A 21,274-nucleotide genomic window follows, 5' to 3' on the forward strand; every position below is an offset into this window, starting at 1 on the left:
CAAAGCTACCCCAGGGCGTTGTTTATTAAAGCCCATGAATGTATGAAATCAATATGTGTAAGTTGCTCTATAGGATCGTAAGCTAAATGGGAAAAAGCATTGAATATTTAGACAAATTACAAATTGCTGAAAGCCAGATCACCATCATTTCAGACGGATCATACCCGGGTTGCTTTGAAAAGGTCAACAGCCTTGAGGGCGTTGACCTTAATGGTGTTTGACTTAGCTTCAACTCAGGAAAGACTCCTGTCTTCACCCACTTTGTTTGTGTTTTCAAGTAGAGGATTCAATAAAACACAGCAAAAATGGAAGGGATCAATGTTTTCTGATGAATGTGCAACATTTCTTTAATCCATTTTCTTTCATAAGTGAATGGTTCGTTAACCACATAACCGCAATTTCTTATGAATTGTGATTATCTTATTTCAACCCAGTGGCTTAAAACGACTTGCAATGTAAATTGTATTATTATTTTTTGTCTTTCTCGTTGCGTAAATCTATACGTAGTTTATGGACGAATGCAGGACCGATTAGCAGCGCTTTGCAAGTTTTGGATTGACCCGATACACAAGTAATATACCTGATGCCTTTCCATTGCTGCAAGAATCGTAGTAAACGTTTTGGACTGGTTGTTCCATGCTCTCTCCTACTCTTTGCACAGTCGGGTCGTTGTCCCCGTAGGTAACACCAACCGACAGGACACTTACATCTAAACACGATCTGTGAGCAGTTCTATCCTAGACCTGGCTCGTTTGATTAATAAAAGCACGTGGTACAGACGGGGGGAATTCTCAATTCCCTAGTGGCATCCTCACCCCTCGTTCCTTTCTCACAACCCATTGAATGAGAAGCTCCTAGTGGAGGGACTTGTGGACTTCGCATTCAACGATCTTTGAGAAGAAGACAAGGAGAGCTGGAGAGAGGACGTTGTTGTTATTGAAGCTACTGTCTACCAGCTTGGACATCAGTGACCACCTGTCATTTCTACACAGGGAGAGGTAGACCAGGCTGTCAGGTGGACCAAGCAGAACGTACTGATAAGGTTCTGAGCCCATTGGAAAATTATACTATTTGATTTACGTTACAGAATCAGATGACTCTGTCCTTTTTGGACCGAGTCCCACGAGGCTTTTAGTGCAAATTGCATATACATTGGTTTTGTTGGATTTTGGAATCATCAAATTGGTAAGTATTTCAATGGGACACGAAGTGCAGGGGATTAAAATGGAGACCTATTGAAGACTTCCATGTGTTTTAGACAAGCCAGGATGCCTACTGGATCAGTAAAATTACACAGCATCAAAAAGCTGGGTGAAGAAAACAGTAGCTTTGCCAATGAAGGTACAGTACACGTAACTGTTATTATGTGTTTATTATGTGTAATAGGTTTAGTAATTTTCCTGAAATGAACATTGGCAAAATACTTTAGAATTCAATATTGCAGAACCAAATGGCGTATATAAACCATTACAGGACGATTTAGGGACAATAAACACATATTATGTTTTTCTATTACAGAACCTAATGGTGCTTACATGTAAGTGATTCTGGCTCAGATGTAATACGCCATATTGTGGAGATATTTGTTCTTACTGGCAAACATTAAAAAAAATTGAAGTAATGCATGCAATTGCTTCCATTCTTTCCTTTGTGTTTCTCCGAATAGTTAAATATATAGACAGGGTCATGTTTCCTAATTTATAATTATTCATCCACTGCAGGACGATGGTTGACACGAAAAAAGACAAATCGTAAGTTCCCCCGATCGTCCCATATATTGTTCTCCGTTATCCGTAAGACCTCAACTAATTTGTTTGTGATTGTCCCAGATATTCGAAGAAGAAAGAACCTGCAATCAGGATTGGCTTTTTTCAACTGGTAAACAAAGCTGGTCTAACTATGGTTCTTCACCGAATGCACTTGTATGATGTACAATGCACGTGTGTGATGTACAATGAATGAGGCAATTCAATTTCCCTTGACCTTTTATAAACAACTCACATTTTGATCAAAAGTTTCAACTGTTTTAGTAATTTCATCAACTTAATTGTTGAGATAACTTAAGTCTTTTGAATTAAATATCATACAATTTAAATATTTTGTGACAGAACATTCTAAGCAATAGAGAATTCCTAAACAATGTAACTTCTAAAACACATCAGCTATACTCTGAGCATATTACTAAACCAGATAAACATGTAAGCCAAATGTTCTGGTACTTCACTGCTATTCAAATCTCACATGTCATCTCACAATGTCAGGTTCCCATCTTACAATGTCAGGTTCCCATCACAGAAAATCTGGTTCCCATCACACAATATCAGGTTCCCATCACACAATGTCAGGTTCCCATTCCACAATGTCAGGTTCCCATCTTACAATGTCAGGTTCCCATCACACAATGTCAGGTTCCCATCACACAATGTCAGGTTCCCATCACACAATGTCAGGTTCACATCTTAAAATGTCAGGTTCCCATCACAGAAAATCTGGTTCCCATCACACAATATCAGGTTCCCATCACACAATGTCAGGTTCCCATTCCACAATGTCAGGTTCCCATCACACAATGTCAGGTTCACATCTTAAAATGTCAGGTTCCCATCACAGAAAATCTGGTTCCCATCACACAATATCAGGTTCCCATCACACAATGTCAGGTTCCCATTCCACAATGTCAGGTTCCCATCTTACAATGTCAGGTTCCCATTCCACAATGTCAGGTTCCCATCTTACAACATCAGGTTCCCATCACACAAAATCAGGTTCCCATCACACAATGTCAGGTTCCCATAACACAAACCCAGGTTCCCAAAATGAGTCACATCATTTTCATACACATCAAACCATTCAGTACTATCCAAGCCCCAAAAATGAACCCTCTTTCAAAATGAACTTCCTTCTTTCGAAATTCTTTCCTCTTTCCATCTTGATCCAAACTTGAGATCAGATTGGCCTGCTCAGCATTTTTTACAAGCCACAAAGCATGCTGGGTTGTTAATTGCTTAATTGTATAATTCAGTACACCTGTATGGAAGTATCTGCATTTGTTATGTTCCTCCACTCATTCATTCCGGTTTTTCCTTTCATTTGTCACCTGTCTGTACATTGTTTTGAAATGATTTGTATTTTTGCTGTAAAACAGAGTATGTTGTGACTGACCCTGTGTGTGTGTGTGTGTTGTGACTGACCCTGTGTGTGTGTGTGTGTGTGTGTGTTGTGACTGACCCTATGTTGTGTGTGTGTGTGTGTGTGTGTTGTGACTGACCCTGTGTGTGTGTGTGTGTGTGTGTTGTGACTGACCCTGTGTGTGTGTGTGTGTGTGTTGTGACTGACCCTGTGTGTGTGTGTGTGTGTGTTGTGACTGACCCTGTGTGTGTGTGTTGTGACTGACCCATTGTTGTGTGTGTGTGTGTGTGTGTGTGTGTTGTGACTGACCCTGTGTGTGTGTGTATGTGTGTGTGTTGTGACTGACCCTGTGTGTGTGTGTGTTGTGACTGACCCTGTGTGTGTGTGTGTGTGTGTGTTGTGACTGACCCTGTGTGTGTGTGTGTGTGTTGTGACTGACCCATTGTTGTGTGTGGCGTGTGATGTGTGTAGTTCCGTTTCGCTTCCTGCCAGGAGACCCTGATGATGATTCTGGGCAGCTTGTGTGCCGTGTTGCACGGTTCCGCCCAGCCTCTCATGCTGCTCGTGTTCGGAATGCTCACCGACACCTTCATTGAATACGACATCGAGTTACAGGAACTCCTGGACCCCAGGAAGGAATGCGTGAACAACACCATTCAGTGGAAGAACCGGTCAGAGGCGGACTGGCTGGACAGTAACAAGACTGATGAGATGAGGAATGTAACCTGTGGGTAGGTCCTATCTGAGAGAAACACATTGCCATGGCGAAGAGTAATGTTAGAGAACATGTATTTTATTTGCGTTGTATGTTGGCGTGTTGTCATGGGCAAATTACACAGCTACTTGGCCTTGTATTAGCTATAACGGTTGGGGTGATATTATGGTCAGGTATTACGGTTAACTTGATTTTACGATTAGGCTGATAGTACGGTTAGATATTACAGTTGTTGTGTTGTATTGTTGTTTATGGCTGCTGTCCGTCGTAATTGTTGTACAACACTTATTTTCAGGCTTCTGGACATTGAGTATGAAATGACGAATTTTGCCTACTATTACGTTGCTATTGGATTAGCAGTTTTCTTGCTAGGATACTTTCAAGTAAGTATATGGCTTGAGTTGGCATCAACATGTTGAGTTTGTGTAGTTTGAATGACAAGCCCTTTTTCTGAGAGCCTTTAAGGCCCTGTTTCTGTTCTACTCTTAGATCTCACTGTGGGTGAAATCGGCAGCTAGACAGGTCAAGATCATAAGGAAAATGTACTTCAGAAAAGTGATGAGGATGGAGATCGGATGGTTTGACTGCAATTCGACTGGGGAGTTGAACACTCGCATGTCTGAGTAAGAGAAAACACAGGCAAACTCAATCATTAGGTTTTAATAGGCCACTAAAACGTTTTGGGAACATTGCTTACCATAGTCACAGACAACTAGCTATTCCTGAGATTGTGAGATGAAATTGTGAGATGGCCTGGGAACCAGCTCAGGACTGTTCTTTGTAAACAGCGACATCAACAAGATCAACGACGCCATCGCGGATCAAGTGGGCATCTTCATCCAGCGCTTCACCACCTTCGTGTGTGGTTTTGCGATAGGCTTTGTGAAGGGATGGAAGCTGACGCTCGTCATCACCGCGGCCAGCCCCCTCATCGGAATAGGGGCCGCCCTCATGGCTCTGGTAGGCCGGTTCATTTAATGTGCACGCTTTCTTTCCCGCTGAACTCTACCCCGGTCCCCCCCTTATGACACAAAGATAATTCACCGGCGTTAGGACCCGTGAAATACCTCCTACTGTTGACTCACTGTGTTGACATTGCCACTGAGCTCCACCGAGGTGTGGGTCAGAATGTGAGTACGTTCCTCGAGGACACCCTTCTCATGGCTTCCTCTGGTTTCCACCAGTTTGTGGCCAAGCTGACGGGCCGGGAGCTGCTGGCTTACGCAGAGGCAGGAGGTGTGGCCGACGAGGTGCTCACCTCCATCAGAACGGTGGCGGCATTCGGTGGGCAGCAGAAGGAAGTTGAAAGGTCGGACGATTAGCAGATGGATGGATTCACTTTCCTGGGGCAACCGGTGGCGCCCGCTGACAAGATATCTGGGCCTGATCCCCACGCCCTTTGACCCCCTCCGTGCACTCTGTCTCTCCTAGGTACGACAGGAATCTGATCTGGGCGCAGCGATGGGGCATTCGTAAGGGCCTGATCATGGGCTTCTTCACGGGGTTCATGTGGCTCGTCATCTTCCTGTGCTACTCCCTGGCCTTCTGGTACGGGTCCAGCCTGGTGGTGGACGCGCATGAGTACACCCCCGGGACCCTGCTGCAGGTACGGAGCTACGCCACGGGGTCGTTCGCACACGAGACTGTCCTTCCGCGACGAACCACGTCAGTCACACGCTCCGTTTTCTCCCGCACCAAGGTGTTTTTCGGCGTGCTGATCGCAGCCATGAACCTGGGTCAGGCGTCGTCGTGCCTGGAGGCCTTCGCCGCGGGGAGAGGAGCAGCCACCATCATCTTCGAGACCATTGACAGGGTGGGACTCCCGGCGGCAGTTGGGGCATGTCAATCAGTGTTCTGTTTGCTGTGTGCTCATGCCGCCATTTCTGTGGTTGCACCGTCCTGTCTCTAGGAACCGGAGATCGACTGTCTCTCAGAAGCAGGGTACAGACTGGACAAGGTCAAAGGGGACATTGAGTTCCATAACATCACCTTCCGCTACCCATCCAGACCCGATGTGGTGGTACTGTGGCCTATTGTTAATTATAATAATGACATGGTTATTCTTTAATCAGTCTAAATATTGTTCTGCTACAATAACACCAACAGCTATTATTATTGTGGTTTTTGTCCTGTATTTTATTATACTACTATATTTTGCATTCTTGTGTGGGAACCTGCAAGCAAGAATCTCACAGTGTTATTAGCCTGGAACATTTTTAGCCATGTGATAATGACTTCAAATCTGACAAGATCTGTAATTTCCTGATGTTTGCGTTGTGTCAGATTCTGGACCAGCTGAGTGTAGCTGTGAAGTCTGGCGAGACGACTGCCTTCGTGGGGCCCAGTGGAGCTGGGAAGAGTACCGCCGTGCAGCTTATCCAACGCTTTTACGACCCCAACGAGGGCATGGTAATGTGTTGAATCAATTAATTACATGGTAATGTGTTAAATACGTTCATTACATGGTAATGTGTTGAATACGATTCATTACATGGTAATGTGTTGAATACGATTCATTACATGGTAAAATGCATTTGTAACATAATAGTTCTCTGGTTAATAAGTGACAATGCATGCGCTGTAATCTTGTGTTTTCTTGTGTCAGGTGACTTTGGATGGCCACGACATCAGAGGGCTGAACATCCAATGGCTGCGTTCGCTGATAGGCATCGTGGAACAGGAACCGGTGCTGTTTGCCACAACCATCGCTGAGAACATCCGGTACGGTCGCCCTGGTGTCACCATGGATGACATCATCGACGCCACCAAGGAGGCTAATGCCTACAACTTCATCATGGACCTGCCACAGGTGAGACTGGACCAGACCTCTTCTTCATGACCTCAGTGACTTTACAACAGCATTATCAAGTTTACGGTCATCGGTCACACCGCCTGTACTATATACATCATCATTTATGGATCAGTCCGTGGCAGTTTACCCGTGATCCATTGTAAACGAAAATCTTCCTGAACGGCCACTTACACAAAGACATTTGATGGACACCACAGAAATTTGACACGCTTGTGGGCGAAGGTGGAGGTCAGATGAGCGGCGGTCAGAAGCAGCGCATCGCTATCTCCCGTGCTTTGGTGAGGAACCCTCGGATCCTCCTGCTGGACATGGCGACCTCGGCCCTGGACAACGAGAGTGAGGCGGTGGTGCAGGACGCTCTTGACAAGGTCAGGGCCGTCGTCACTTTTTTCTGGTTTTGACCGGAAAGTGTGCATCCTGGGACAACTTCATTACAGTAGGGATGCATTGCCTTGCGCACCACTTCGTAAGGACCACATATGCACGTGAACATCTTTGAAGAGGTACCACAGGGAGTGTTATGTATTTACAGTGGCCAGGTAGGATAAAGGTCTTGTACTCCCAATAAGGTACGAATGGGACGCACCACCATCTCCATTGCCCATCGCCTGTCCACCATTAAGAACGCAGACGTGATCGTGGGCTTTGAGCATGGCCGGGCTGTGGAGAGGGGCAGGCATGACGAGCTGTTGGAGAGGCAGGGTGTCTACTTCACCCTGGTCACCCTGCAGAGCCAAGGAGACAAGGCCCTCAACCAGAGTAGGTTTCTACGGGGTCACTGTCGCAAGTTTAGATATTAAATTAAAAAAGAATGAAATGTGCGCAGGGGGGAACTGACTATTTAGTTGTTATGTAACTACTGCTGTCAATCAGTTGTTCACTGGCTGTGTGTTTAGTTTGTGCGATAACATCTCTCCTCACTGTGTCAGTGGCGAGCAATGAGGGGACGAGTCTCTCCCGTGCCGAGAGCTACAGGGCCAGTCTGAGGTAATGTGGGTCTCCCATAATGCACTGCCTCATTCACTGTACAACTGGGGTGTATTTATTCAGCCAGTCCAAATGTTTTGGCTGCCAAATGGGTTTCTGTTGGTCCCTGACCGGTGTCTAGGTCTCTCGCTTTTTTGTTCTATTTGTCGAAACTGGGAGGGAATTACTTATCATGGATTAAATGCAGACCAAAAAAAAATGTGGGGGCGGAATACACACATGGTTACGTTGATTCTGGTGGCGCCATTGATTGTCCGCGCTCGCCCACTGTCTTGGTGTTTGTCTGTTGTCGTGCAGGGCCTCGATCAGGAGGAGGACGCGCTCACAGCTCTCCAACCTCATCCCAGATGCCAAATCCTTCATATCTCAGGCAAACACAGAGAAGGTCAGTGTGAGCTGTGTGCAAAATGGGTTAGAAGTACAGGGTTCATTGTCCACACAGTCAAACGGGGGTACTGGCCACGTGCCCGTTCTCTGTAAACCTTATCTTACACCTGTGCGTTCGTTGGGCATTTATCCATAAGCCACAAGCGTGTTTTTCCGCGTCCGCGTGTGTGCTTACTGAGTCTTTATCTGTCCAGAGTGCCTATGTGGAAGAGGAGCAGGTGGAGGAGTGCATTGAGCCTGCTCCGGTGACCAGGATCCTGAAGTTCAATGCCCCCGAGTGGCCCTACATGCTGTTTGGAACCGTCGGAGCAGCAATCAACGGAGGGGTGAACCCAATGTACTCCCTGCTCTTCAGTCAAATACTGGCGGTGTGTGTGTGTGTGTGTGTGCGGGGGGGGCGGGGGTCTGTCTCAAGTGAATGGTGCTGATCTGTGTGTGTGTGTGTTCTTGTAGACATTCTCTATACCGGACCCAGAGGTCCAAAGAAAGGAGATTGACGGTATCTGTGTGTTCTTTGTGCTGGTCGGGGTGATTTCTTTCATGACCCAGATGCTCCAGGTACGTGCTGCAGCTTCACTTTCTTCTCCACCTTCGCCTTTCTTTGTTGCTATTGTTATTTTTGTTTCGCCACCACTGTTCGTATTCGGTGACTCCCGCTCGGTCTGACATTGTTGGCGTCTCTCCAACAGGGCTACGCCTTCTCTAAGTCCGGGGAACTGCTGACGCGGCGCTTGAGGAGGATGGGTTTCCAGGCTATGCTGGGCCAGGAGGTGGGCTGGTTCGACGACCACAGGAACAGCCCCGGGGCTCTGACTACTCGGCTGGCCACCGACGCCTCCCAGGTCCAAGGGGTCAGTATGGAGCTACCTGAACTATTGGCTTATTTTAAATACAGTGTCGTGCAGAGTTATTGGACCTGCTGGTGAAGAAGAGCAAAGAAAGGCCATTGTGGTTTGTCAGCTTGAGCTTTAACCTTTAACTGTGGTAAAACTCTAATGTCCTTCCTGAAATGTTTCGCAGTCATTGGATCTCCATAGAAATTCTAATGACCCAAATCTAATCTAATTTTCCCATTGATATAATGTTGCATTTCATCCAAAAAGACTCTGGGACATATGGTGCTGGATAAGTGAAGTTGTGTAGGCTGTTTAACTTCCAGAGGCCCTGGGAACCTGGCTAGCCTAAATGGCATCAGGGACTATTAAAAAAACAGGTGATTTTAGAACAGAATCTGTCTGTCGCTGCCAGGAGGCTAAAACTGGGTTGTGGATGGATCTTCCAGACAGACAATGATACAAAGTGCTCCTTGAGAACCACACAGAAATGTCTCACTGACCACAAAATCAAGCTTTTGCAATTGCCATCACATTCACCTGAGCTAAACCTATTGAAAACCTTGGGGACAATCCTTAGAAGAGAGTCAACAAACCAAGGACTTTGTCATGAATTAATGGTTTCCGATCCCCTGCTATGTGTTTCTCGCACCTCGTGAAACATCAAACTGAATGCTATTTATTTAGTCAGAGACACAGTGTACAGAATAGTAAAGGCAGGGTTGTAAATCAGTGTGGCACGGTTTTGACTTTCGGTGTGTATGATGTGATAGAGTGCCAAGATGTAACCTATAAAAGCCAGAACGATCGATTGTCACTGTTTCATCTCCTAGGCAACGGGTTCTCAGATTGGCATGATCGTCAACTCCATAACCAACATCGGAGTGGCCATCATCATATCATTTTACTTCAGCTGGAAGCTCAGCCTGGTCATCATGTGCTTCCTGCCTTTCCTGGCTCTGTCCGGAGGCTTCCAGGCTAAGATGCTTACCGGCTTCGCCAAGCAGGACAAAGAGGCCATGGAAGCCGCGGGGCAGGTAGGCTACAGTCCACGAATGGATTCTTGTACTGGACACAGTTGCAGTTTGACCGGGTTCCTTCGAGGGGTCGGTGGTGCTGGACGTCAGTTGTGAATTCTCTGTTCCATTCATTGCAGATTTCCAGTGAGGCCCTGAACAACATTCGGACCATTGCAGGGCTGGGGAAGGAGCAGAGCTTTGTGGAGATGTTTGAAACGCATCTTGAGGCACCGTACCGGGCTGCCAAGAAGAAGGCCAACGTGTACGGCGCCTGCTACGGATTCTCCCAGTGTATCGTCTTCCTGGCCAACAGTGCCTCCTACAGGTTTGGAGGGTACCTGGTGAGCCAAGAGGGCCTCCACTTCAGCCTCGTCTTTAGGTGAGAGAGACAGTCCGTCTTCCTATCTGTCTGTCTTTCTGCCTGCCTGCCTGTCTGTATGTCTGCCAGTTCTACTGCCTGTCTGTCTGCCTTTTGGCTAGCCTGTACACCCACAAACAACAACTACATTAGTGTAATACAAAGTCATTTTCACTAATACCTCCAATACCCTCCATCACCACTTCTATCTCTTTAGATTCTGTACAGATAAAACACCTGGTATGTAGACACCAGTAGGTTTCTGTGATTGTTCCAGGGCGATCTCAGCTATAAACACAAGTGCGTCTCTGTGATTGTTCCAGGGCGATCTCAGCGATAAACACAAGTGCGTCTCTGTGATTGTTCCTGGACGATCTCAGCTATAAACACAAGTGCGTCTCTGTGATTGTTCCAGGGTGATCTCAGCGATAAACCCCAGTGGGTCTCTGTGATTGTTTCAGGGTGATCTCAGCTATAAACACCAGTGGGTCTCTGTGATTGTACAAGGGTGATCTCAGGGATAAACACCAGTGGGTCTCTGTGATTGTTCCAGGGTGATCTCAGCTATAAACACCAGTGGGTCTCAGTGATTGTTCCAGGGTGATCTCAGCTATAAACACCAGTGGGTGTCTGTGATTGTTCCAGGGTGATCTCAGCTATAAACCCCAGTGGGTCTCTGTGATTGTTCCAGGGTGATCTCAGCGATAGTGACCAGTGGGTGTCTGTGATTGTTCCAGGGTGATCTCAGCGATAGTGACCAGTGGGTCTCTGTGATTGTTCCAGGGTGATCTCAGCGATAGTGACCAGTGGGTCTCTGTGATTGTTCCAGGGTGATCTCAGCTATAAACCCCAGTGGGTGTCTGTGATTGTTCCAGGGTGATCTCAGCAATAGTGACCAGTGGGTGTCTGTGATTGTTCCAGGGTGATCTCAGCGATAGTGACCAGTGGGTCTCTGTGATTGTTCCAGGGTGATCTCAGCGATAGTGACCAGTGGGTCTCTGTGATTGTTCCAGGGTGATCTCAGCGATAGTGACCAGTGGGTCTCTGTGATTGTTCCAGGGTGATCTCAGCGATAGTGACCAGTGGGTGTCTGTGATTGTTCCAGGGTGATCTCAGCGATAGTGACCAGTGGGTCTCTGTGATTGTTCCAGGGTGATCTCAGCGATAGTGACCAGTGGGTCTCTGTGATTGTTCCAGGGTGATCTCAGCGATAGTGACCAGTGGGTCTCTGTGATTGTTCCAGGGTGATCTCAGCGATAGTGACCAGTGGGTCTCTGTGATTGTTCCAGGGTGATCTCAGCGATAGTGACCAGTGGGTCTCTGTGATTGTTCCAGGGTGATCTCAGCTATAAACCCCAGTGGGTGTCTGTGATTGTTCCAGGGTGATCTCAGCAATAGTGACCAGTGGGTGTCTGTGATTGTTCCAGGGTGATCTCAGCGATAGTGACCAGTGGGTCTCTGTGATTGTTCCAGGGTGATCTCAGCGATAGTGACCAGTGGGTCTCTGTGATTGTTCCAGGGTGATCTCAGCGATAGTGACCAGTGGGTGTCTGTGATTGTTCCAGGGTGATCTCAGCGATAGTGACCAGTGGGTCTCTGTGATTGTTCCAGGGTGATCTCAGCGATAGTGACCAGTGGGTCTCTGTGATTGTTCCAGGGTGATCTCAGCGATAGTGACCAGTGGGTCTCTGTGATTGTTCCAGGGTGATCTCAGCGATAGTGACCAGTGGCACGGCGTTGGGTAGAGCCTCCTCCTACACCCCGGACTACGCCAAGGCCAAGATCTCAGCCGCCCGCTTTTTCCAACTCCTCGACCGCGTCCCAAAGATCAGCGTCTACAGCAACAAGGGGGACACATGGGTATCACTCCCATGCACGCACGCATGCACACACGCACGCACGCACGTCGACTCAGTTCTCTCTCACACACAACCCTCTCTGTCTTTTCCCAGTCGGATTTCAGGGGAAATCTGCAGTTTGTCGACTGTAAATTTACATACCCGACGCGGCCGGACATCCAGGTGTTGAACGGCCTCAATGTGTCGGTGAAGCCCGGCCAGACCCTGGCCTTTGTGGGCAGCAGCGGATGTGGGAAGAGCACCAGCATCCAGCTCCTGGAGAGGTTCTATGACCCGGACCAGGGCAGCCTGGTGAGTCCTCCCCTCCCCGCAGCACGCTATGCTTCCGTTAGCATCTCTGCCCGGACGTAGGGGCCGCTAGGCAACGGCGTGCGTCCTCGGGAAAGCTGCGCCGGCCGACCGCGTAGTTGACTGCGTTTCCGTGTGATGCGCCGCAGGTCATCGACGGCCACGAGTCGACGCAGGTCAACGTGGCTTTCCTGCGCTCCAAGATCGGCATCGTGTCCCAGGAGCCCGTTCTGTTTGACTGCAGCATTGGAGACAACATCAAGTATGGAGACAACCAGCGTGACGTTAGCATGAGTGACGTCGTATCCGCCTCCAAGAAAGCCCAACTCCACGACTTCGTCATGACATTACCGGAGGTACTGCTGCTGTCAGTGTCGGTGAACGGCACCTGGAGCCAGGAAAGGCTCTTTTCAGTCAGCTGTTTTACCACAGAAACTGAGCTATGTCAGAGTACGCTGCCACCACAACCAGAGTCTTTTCTAATTTCTCACTCAGAAATATGACACCAACGTGGGATCTCAGGGCTCGCAGCTCTCTCGGGGACAGAAGCAGCGCATCGCCATCGCCAGGGCAATAATCCGCGACCCCAAGATCCTCCTACTGGACGAGGCCACTTCTGCCCTGGACACGGAAAGTGAAAAGGTACCGTCACCACGACAGATACTGTGGGCTTCAATCAAAAGTGCAATATATGTGTCCCCTTTCTGTAGAGAATGACAGAATGTTTTGTTATTTTACCATTACTCAATCTATACCACTTTGTGGAGTTACTTGCCAGCTTGCAATACACTAGTTCAGCCACTAGATGATGTACACACATGGTTTTACGTTTGTGAAGAGTTTTCTAGACAAGACTCCAGAACCAGATTTAAATCATTGAGTTGCCGATCTCTCCATTTCAAAACTTTAGCATTGGAGTGAGGCAAGGATGCAGTCTGCCTGGGCCTTGGGCCTAATTTATGAAGGCAGTACTCAAGTACTCTTGCTGAGCTTTGAGTGTGTGTGTGTCACAGACTGTGCAAGAGGCGCTGGATAAAGCGCGTGAGGGGCGCACGTGCATCGTCATCGCCCATCGCCTCTCCACCATCCAGAATGCCGACATCATCGCCGTCATGTCCAGGGGCTTCGTCATCGAACAGGGGCGACATGACCAGCTCATGGCCCTCAAAGGGGCCTATTACAAACTCGTCACCACAGGTGCACCAATCAGCTGACTTCTCCGGGCTGACGCAGACAACCCAGGAAATTGCTTTTCTGGTCATTATACTGTGTATTATAGTATTTATTTTTCAAAGGAGGCTCCCTGTCAAATGTCACACATTTTGTTGTTTTAATTAGCTGAGGCATAATGTTGTACCTTCTTTTGTTGTTGTAGCGTTCAAACAGAATGAGGAATGCTATGCATTCACTAAGCATTTAATGTATACTGTGAAGGGTCAAAGGAACAAATTACACAAGCAAGAGTCCTTTTGTTACTGTATAATTTTTACACTTAGATGTATTATATATACTCATTGATTCTTGAAAAAAAACTAGGTAGCGTAAATGGAAAACTTCAATTAGATCCACCAAACAATAATCAGAAAAGGTGTTTTTTTTTATTCTCGCTTTTCTGGGGTTCATTGACATTTTAATAACTAACAGAACAATGCGCAGACAGCTTCCAAAGCCATCACTCCCACGACCGGCAATAAAGAGCCATGCAGGTATTCAGGATATGTTCAGTTTTTGACGCCACATAGTTTACACGTTAAGTTAGCTAGCACTGCAGCTAGCTACACCTGAGACACCAGTTAGGGCCAACAGTGGAAAACCTAAACCTTATCGGGGTGAAATAGTTCTTCTGCAGCTAACGCAGCAAGTACCATGGTATAGGTAAGACAACAGATGCTGCTCCTTGATATTGTTTGGGACTGACGTTTGCCTGCCCGGTTAGCTGTGCAGGGACTGTCACTCCCAGACCCACAGGTAAGGACGTCTGTGGAAACGGGAGGGAGGAACAGCGAAATGAGATGAATGGATTACGGCTACGCTAACGGGGAATATCCACCGATCACCCGTTATTGTTGTCTTTTGTGGAATGTGTGAACGATAATGAACCTGATACAGTCATTAAACAAACATGACAAAACCATTGGACGCTTGCATGTCTTGTTGTTTAACCGGCCAACTAACATCAACAGAACAGATGAACCGCTAACAACACATCTGGTTTTCGTCGCCTTCACCTCAGTTGCTGATGTGATGCCTCTGAAAATCACTCTAGAATCACTCGATTATCCTTTCTAAAACTGACTGAATGTGGAAGACCTGCATCAGAAACGCCACCACAATTTTCCAGGACAATGAACCAGGATGCGTCGGATGCTTCCGTGACACACTGCGACACACAGTGATACCGGGACATGATGTGTCGCATCCATCAGGTGATGGTAATGCGTGATCACACCGTTCTCACTCGCGGTCCCTGGGCCTCCCGGCACCCAGGTCGAGGTGAATTGGTACGCCACTGAAGCAGTCCAATCGCCCAGCGCTCGCAATCGGTCTGCTTGAAGGGCCTGGTTGGAACCACTGCCATGTAGCATCGAGACGGTATTGATTTATACCCGCTCACCTTGGACAGGGGCCAGAATCAAGGTGTCACGGTGAGTGTCTGGATCATTGTAGATGAATTGTGGTCAATGTGCAAGAAAGCCAATTTCTTTTGCCCCGACTGAACGTCGTGTGTTGAGCCAAAAACATTTAGCATGCACTCCTGAAGATTAGTCACGTAAGGTTTCTGTCGTATAGACTGACGCTGTTAAAAAGCACATTGTGAAACAGAATAAGAAATTTGAATTAAAAATAGATAAATAAAGATGATATAAAACAAATACACCGTGTGTACCAAGAGATGTAGGGCTGTGGATGTGTTCTGACTTCTAGAGAACGTGGAATAAGAATCTTAATAAACTTGAATAAAGTTTCAGGAAGTACCTGGATCAGTGAGGTTCAGTCGGGTTCATTGGACTTCTAAAAAATGCTGTTCTGTGTGAGATTGGGAAAGTGTGTGTGTGTGTATGGGAGTGATTTTGCTAGTCAAAGTACGTCCGTTTTATTCGCCTGGTATGTACTGGTGGATATAAAGGAGCAGCATGCAGTCGTACAGCTCAACCGAGTTTACGGTAACCGGGAGAAGGTTACGGCGAACATTACTGTTGACTGTGTGTGTGTGTGTCTCTGTGTGTGTGTTGTGTGGAAGACATAAAAGGCTTTGTGAGGCTGAATAGGAAGACTTCTGCGTAGAGAAGGACTGAAGAAGGAATGAGAACACTTTATTAGAACCAAGGACACATGCAACAAATACACAGCATTACGTAGGTACGCACACACACACACGACACACACACACGACACACACTGGAGAATGTAACACACATGATTCAGGGAGTAGAAAACATGAGCGGGGGAGGTTTCGATCAGCTGAAGTGAGCTCTAGTTTATACATTTTACCACACACTCTATAGTGTTACCATTACACAAGGAATTCGATCTTAATCGTAGCTCCCATCCTCATTCTCTCATAAGATGTCTTCTTGTAATTAAAATGTGTTGTTTCTCATATGTTGGTATCAGAGTGCCTGTGTACTGGTAGTTCCAGTGGGGGAGCAAGATAAATGTCTGAAGCGTCATATACCTCACTGAGTGCTACTCTGATTTGTGGCACACTTCATTAATGGAGATCCCGAATGAGGGCCTAGGAACCTACACCCAGGTTACTGTAGTTGCACTTTGGCAGGAGTTTGCTTATTGGGTTTTAGACAGTTTGAGGTAAATCCTTTCTGAGCCTGTGGTTGAAGTTGCTATACATTACTGGAAACATTTCGGATGGAACAAAGAGAGAGGTAACGTGTACGCGTATCATTTCTGGGATGCCGGCCAGACTGTGAATACTTGTCACCACAACTAAGATAATGAGCAGTGCGTGTGTGTGTGTGTGTGTGTGTGTGTGTGTGTGTGTGTGCGTGTGTGTGTTTTAAATATGCATGCAGGCATGTGGTTTGGAGCAGTAAGGGACGTGGACCTCGTCTGAATATAGACTACTTGAATGTATTGATCTAGAATGAGGAGGGTAAATTTACATTTTACTAGATGAGAGACAATACATCTGTCACTAGTGGGAGTTAAAACATTATACCTGGGGCCAGTAGCTTCAGTTGTTTGGCCATATAATTAGATTCCTAAAAGACAGGCCTGCCTAACATGACAGTGAGTAATAAAACACGTATTGGAGAGGCCGGAGAACAATCAAGATCGAAATACCTTCTGAAACATTGGTGCGGGCTGAAAACCAGCTTTTGGTGAAGCGTGCCCATCAAACAAAGAATTTAGAGTAGCTTGCTGTTGTCGTGATGCTACTGAACATTTGCAGGCAAGACCTATGTGTCCCCCCCCAAGAGGAATCGAAACGCAAGTGTACCTGGCCAGCTACCAGGGCGAAGATGATGGAACACAACAATAGCAGAGTCTGGCTTGGAGAGCTGGACCATGTATCTAAATCCGTTTTCTAACAGGGTCTGACAGCTGTTGGGAAGAATTTAAAACCTAGGCCTATTCATGTGTCTACATTTCTCACACGATTTCTTTATATTATGCAATTGTTTTTCTTTCCACAGACCACTGAGGAGGTTACCGGAATCCAGAATCAGGAATAAAGTAATGTGTATGATGAAGTTAAATATGGTAGAATGGGTTCAATAATAACTGAAAGAGATATTTTTGGGACGCCTAACGTCAAACAAGTAAAACGTTGATATTTTACCTGCTTGCAGTAAAGACCAATCCATCGTAAGAGAAGGAAGTGAAATGTAAGGCTACTGATTAGATCCTAGAGGAACACGATAGGATTGAGAAGGCTCAGTGAGCTGGACCTCGAGGGGCAATCCGTTTGCTGACTTGCTATCGTATTATTAAATTAAAAGTATCTTTATTTTGATAGAAATCTGGCACTTTATTTGAATAAGTGTTATTTTGTGCTTTTCAAAAAAGTAATATATATTGTCTGCTGCCCAGGTTTCCAGACTGACAAGTATTTGCTCATGCGCTCATGATGTGATAAAAATTTTATAATATTTTCTTGTGTAGTATGTCTGTGGAGAACACAATAATCTACTTGGGTAAAAACATTCACGAGGTCTCTCTACTTTTGCTCCAGACAATTTGTGTGCATTTTGACAGAATGTTGGGGAATTACTAAATGGGAATCTTGACCCACTGAGGACTTCTGAATAGTCCTCCCATGAAGCCGCTTAATGAATTAATCTGTAGTTTATTATATTTCAGTTTTCTATGATGTAATACCAAGTGCATTATTGGGATTCAACCTTAAAATAAAAATGCAGTAAACACAGATTGTTTTGTAAGTCCCCGAAATCTTGGTTTGTTGCAAGCCGTGGTGTAAACCTAGGGCAACTTAGAGGAGGCATTGAGCATTTACCCAGACACTCTTCAATGCTACAAAAAAAAATCATTTTAGCCTTGTTTGTTGTATTATCCAGATGGAAAAGGGAACAACAGAAAATCTAAAAACGTGTCAAGGTGAAATCACTCTAACTCATCGTTGGGCAATGTCAGCGTGGGCAGCTCTCTCAATCAGAGAATGACAGGAAGAGCTACAGCGAGGCTTTCATCACAAGGCCTTTAAACTCACCCTCATGCAAGCACAACATATAACGTTGTGGAATAACAAAAATCACAGTGAATGCACTCAATTGCTGAAGCCCAAACTATTCTGATTACCCTCAAAGGTCTGGAGCCTGCTGGTTTTTCTCCTCTTCCTCATCTTTGATGTCACCCACTTGGTGTCTCAGGCCTAAATAAGTCCCTGATTCGAGGGTTGAAATTAAAAAAACTGGAGTGGACCTGTCCTCAAGGTGCCGAGTTCAGTTTGATAGTTAAATACATTTGTCGTGGAGGAAACACAGAGGAATGAGAGAGATCTGTGAGCTATACTTGGTTCTCTCAGGGTTGTTAGCAGGTGGTTGTTCTCTCTTTGATGATACAGTACTGTGCAAAAGTCTTAGGCACCTGAAATTCAAACTTAAGACATTCATTTGGGTAGTAAGTGTTTCTTTGTCAAAATAAATCTATAATACTTATTTATACTTTTTTACAAATTAATATTTTTTGAGATTGTTAGTGTAACCGCTCCCACTATAACAAAAAAAAAAATGACCTTGTTAAATGTGTGTTTACACATGACATGCCTCTTTCTCACATGGTCTCTCTCATGGTTTCCCTCTTTTCCCAGGATGCACTGGGGAAAGGGGTGTTGGCGTTGATTCACTCTTGCGAATTTAGCTCCCTCTAACTGCTCACTGATTTAATTGGTTTAAATGTCCAGCAGAATGAAATCAGGAAGTGAACTATAGATTGGTGTCATCGTATCTCAGGCACCACTGGCCCGACACTGATAATTGGGTCTTGCTTGGTTACTCTCACTCTGTACGAAATAAAAACTTTCTAATAAAAAGTATTTTCTAAGTACAAGTCAACAGATGGCAGGTCTGTGAAGAGGGGTTAGGGTGACGAAACCTCCTGGCCCTCACTTCCCCTGATGAATATTCAATGTGATGATAATTGGTGGATTTTACCTGTGTACATCATATTTTACAAGTTAAAATCTAACACATTACACTGTATGATTTTTACTTTATCTATTGTAATATTTTTCACAACTGGCCAAAGGCATTCGACATCCATTGCCTGCCTGTTTTGTAATGAGACATGACTGTAAATCCCTTCGGATGACAGCATTTGTACACACGTGTCCGTTCTGTATCTACAATTACATATAGAATATTAATAAACCTAACACAGATGGAAGTTACTGTTACTAGTTCTCGTCCAGGTCTGACGTGGCAGGCGTTTTGTGTGCGTTCCACACAGAAGTGGGGCTTCTGTGTTTTTAAAACCTTTCATCCACTAGATGGCAATAATGTGCCACCCCATTCAGAACAGAATTGGCCTGAGACATTATAAAACACATTGGCCTGACATTTGTTTGACAGGGGTGGGTTGTAGATTCAGCTATGTGATATTTACATCAAATTAATTTAGGAGATGGTCCTGTCTATGGTTAAACAATCGAGCTAATGTACGCCGGACTGCTGTACAAAATGGGTACTCAACTAATATTTTAATATAGTGGCTAATGAATGGACGGACACTGTCTTTTAGCGGCGTAAAATCAAATCCCATGGCATGTCCAAAACAGTTCATGCTGTTCAGAATCCGTGGTTGGTGGCGATATCCTTTCACAGAAGCTCAGTTCCATCAATTCCACCCTTTTTACCAAGGGGTCAGTGAATAGGTTATGTATTTTTAATACATATAATAAACTGCAATAACACACAGTTTGTCTGTCTTTTACTGCACTTGTTCATATCCCAGTAAGTTAATCTATCTTGTGCCGCTAATCTGCCACATTAGAATAACCTGTCTGCGCCCAGCTGGTTAGACTAACACATCCAGCTAACATCAACTGAAGGTGCCGAGTTCAGTTTGATAGTTAAATACATTTGTCGTGGAGGAAACACAGAGGAATGAGAGAGATCTGTGAGCTATACTTGGTTCTCTCAGGGTTGTTAGCAGGTGGTTGTTCTCCCTTTGATGATACAGTACTGTGCAAAAGTCTTAGGCACCTGAAATTCAAACTTAAGACATTCATTTGGGTAGTAAGTGTTTCTTTGTCAAAATAAATCTATAATACTTATTTATACTTTTTTACAAATTAATATTTTTTGAGATTGTTAGTGTAACCGCTCCCACTATAACAGCTGGTTAGACTAACACATCCAGCTAACATTGATCATCAACTGAATATTTCTAAAAGTTAATAGTTAACATCCCATCCAAAAAAACAACAACATATACAGGTCAATGGACTCACTGGCAGATTAGAATTGATCTTTAGACCCCTTACACACAAAAAACTTTGGAGTCGGCGGTTCACTTCAGGATACGACCCCACCAACTTGAGATTCAGGGCCCAGCTGTAAGTTCAGCTGAGGTCAGTCAAATACCTGGAGACCCTGATCCCCCAAAATCCCCAGGCGGGATGAAAACGTCCCAGCGATCACTAAAAAGACGGCGATGGCGAGTAAAAAAAAAATTGGTCTACCAAATGGCGCAGATCCGATCTGGTTTGCGTCTGTGTATGCCCCCTCGCAGGAGTAAACCGCATAGTTATTGGCTCCAGTCTTGGTTCCATTAAGATCCCAGGAAATAAGAAAATGAATTAGTGCATTTGACCTCACAGTAGAGCTCACTGTGGTTCATGTATTCCCACAGTGTCCCAGAAACGAAACAACAAACCGTCACACTTCTGGAGTCAAAACTGAAGCATTGAGGTTTGGACTCTTTCCAATTCGTAGATGTCTGTTGGACTGAAACATGAACCAGAGCGATGTCACCCTTAGAAGTATACAATCACATAACTAACACCATACCTCACAGTGGGTATTGGTTTATATTCTCCATTAGCCATTCCAAATAACCACATTTTAGCCTTTTTGTCACCTCATATTTATACCCCAGTGAACACAATGTCACCAAGTTCCCAAATACACAGATACATTTTAAAATGTAAGCTCTTCATCTAAATACACATCAATTAGATATTGTTAATATGATTTTGTAGGGGTGCCAATGATTGTTGCACAAGTGTTAAAATATTAAAATACAATTTGTATAACTTTTGCTGAAATATAAAATTCATATGATTTTCTGAAAGATCAAATTGCTAAACAACAATTAAAAATTTTCATAGCCTTTATTTTTTATATTCATCTTTGGTGCCAATATTCCGGAGGGCATTGCATGTGTGTGGGGGTGTGATTTTGCAAGT

At 45.3% G+C, this 21,274-nt stretch overlaps 1 protein-coding gene across 2 annotated transcripts; it reads left to right on the plus strand.

Annotated features, from left to right (window-relative positions):
* Positions 1–276: 276 nt before the first annotated feature.
* abcb11b (ATP-binding cassette, sub-family B (MDR/TAP), member 11b) lies at positions 277–14,521 on the plus strand. Of its 2 annotated transcripts, XM_029116792.2 has the most exons (29): positions 282–1,185; positions 1,259–1,341; positions 1,519–1,537; positions 1,722–1,751; positions 1,830–1,878; positions 3,601–3,860; positions 4,140–4,227; positions 4,334–4,467; positions 4,633–4,804; positions 5,029–5,153; positions 5,276–5,450; positions 5,544–5,657; positions 5,754–5,864; positions 6,128–6,253; positions 6,450–6,653; positions 6,854–7,024; positions 7,226–7,415; positions 7,586–7,643; positions 7,941–8,028; positions 8,225–8,398; positions 8,484–8,588; positions 8,720–8,881; positions 9,697–9,900; positions 10,020–10,261; positions 11,944–12,100; positions 12,193–12,390; positions 12,537–12,743; positions 12,883–13,029; positions 13,401–14,521. In XM_029116792.2, exons 2-29 carry the CDS (start codon positions 1,269–1,271, stop codon positions 13,599–13,601), a joined length of 3,984 nt encoding a protein of 1,327 aa, XP_028972625.2. In that variant the 5' UTR covers positions 282–1,185; positions 1,259–1,268; the 3' UTR covers positions 13,602–14,521. The 2 variants fall into 2 exon arrangements, with proteins under 2 accessions (XP_028972626.2, XP_028972625.2); XM_029116793.2 differs by lacking the exons at positions 11,944–12,100; positions 12,193–12,390; positions 12,537–12,743; positions 12,883–13,029; positions 13,401–14,521 and adding an exon at positions 10,932–11,933 and having other exon boundaries at positions 277–1,185.
* Positions 14,522–21,274: the final 6,753 nt, after the last annotated feature.

This window comes from Esox lucius, chromosome 22 (genome assembly GCF_011004845.1).
Source record: "Esox lucius isolate fEsoLuc1 chromosome 22, fEsoLuc1.pri, whole genome shotgun sequence".
Taxonomy (NCBI): domain Eukaryota; kingdom Metazoa; phylum Chordata; class Actinopteri; order Esociformes; family Esocidae; genus Esox; species Esox lucius.

Bases quoted from the DNA above. Each gene is read 5' to 3' on its own strand.
- abcb11b (XM_029116792.2), top strand. From the start codon at position 1,269: ATGCCTACTGGATCAGTAAAATTACACAGCATCAAAAAGCTGGGTGAA. The intron at 3,861-4,139 runs GTAGGTCCTATC...ACTTATTTTCAG, and splicing joins ATGAGGAATGTAACCTGTGG to GCTTCTGGACATTGAGTATG. The intron at 5,658-5,753 runs GTGGGACTCCCG...TCCTGTCTCTAG, and splicing joins TCTTCGAGACCATTGACAGG to GAACCGGAGATCGACTGTCT.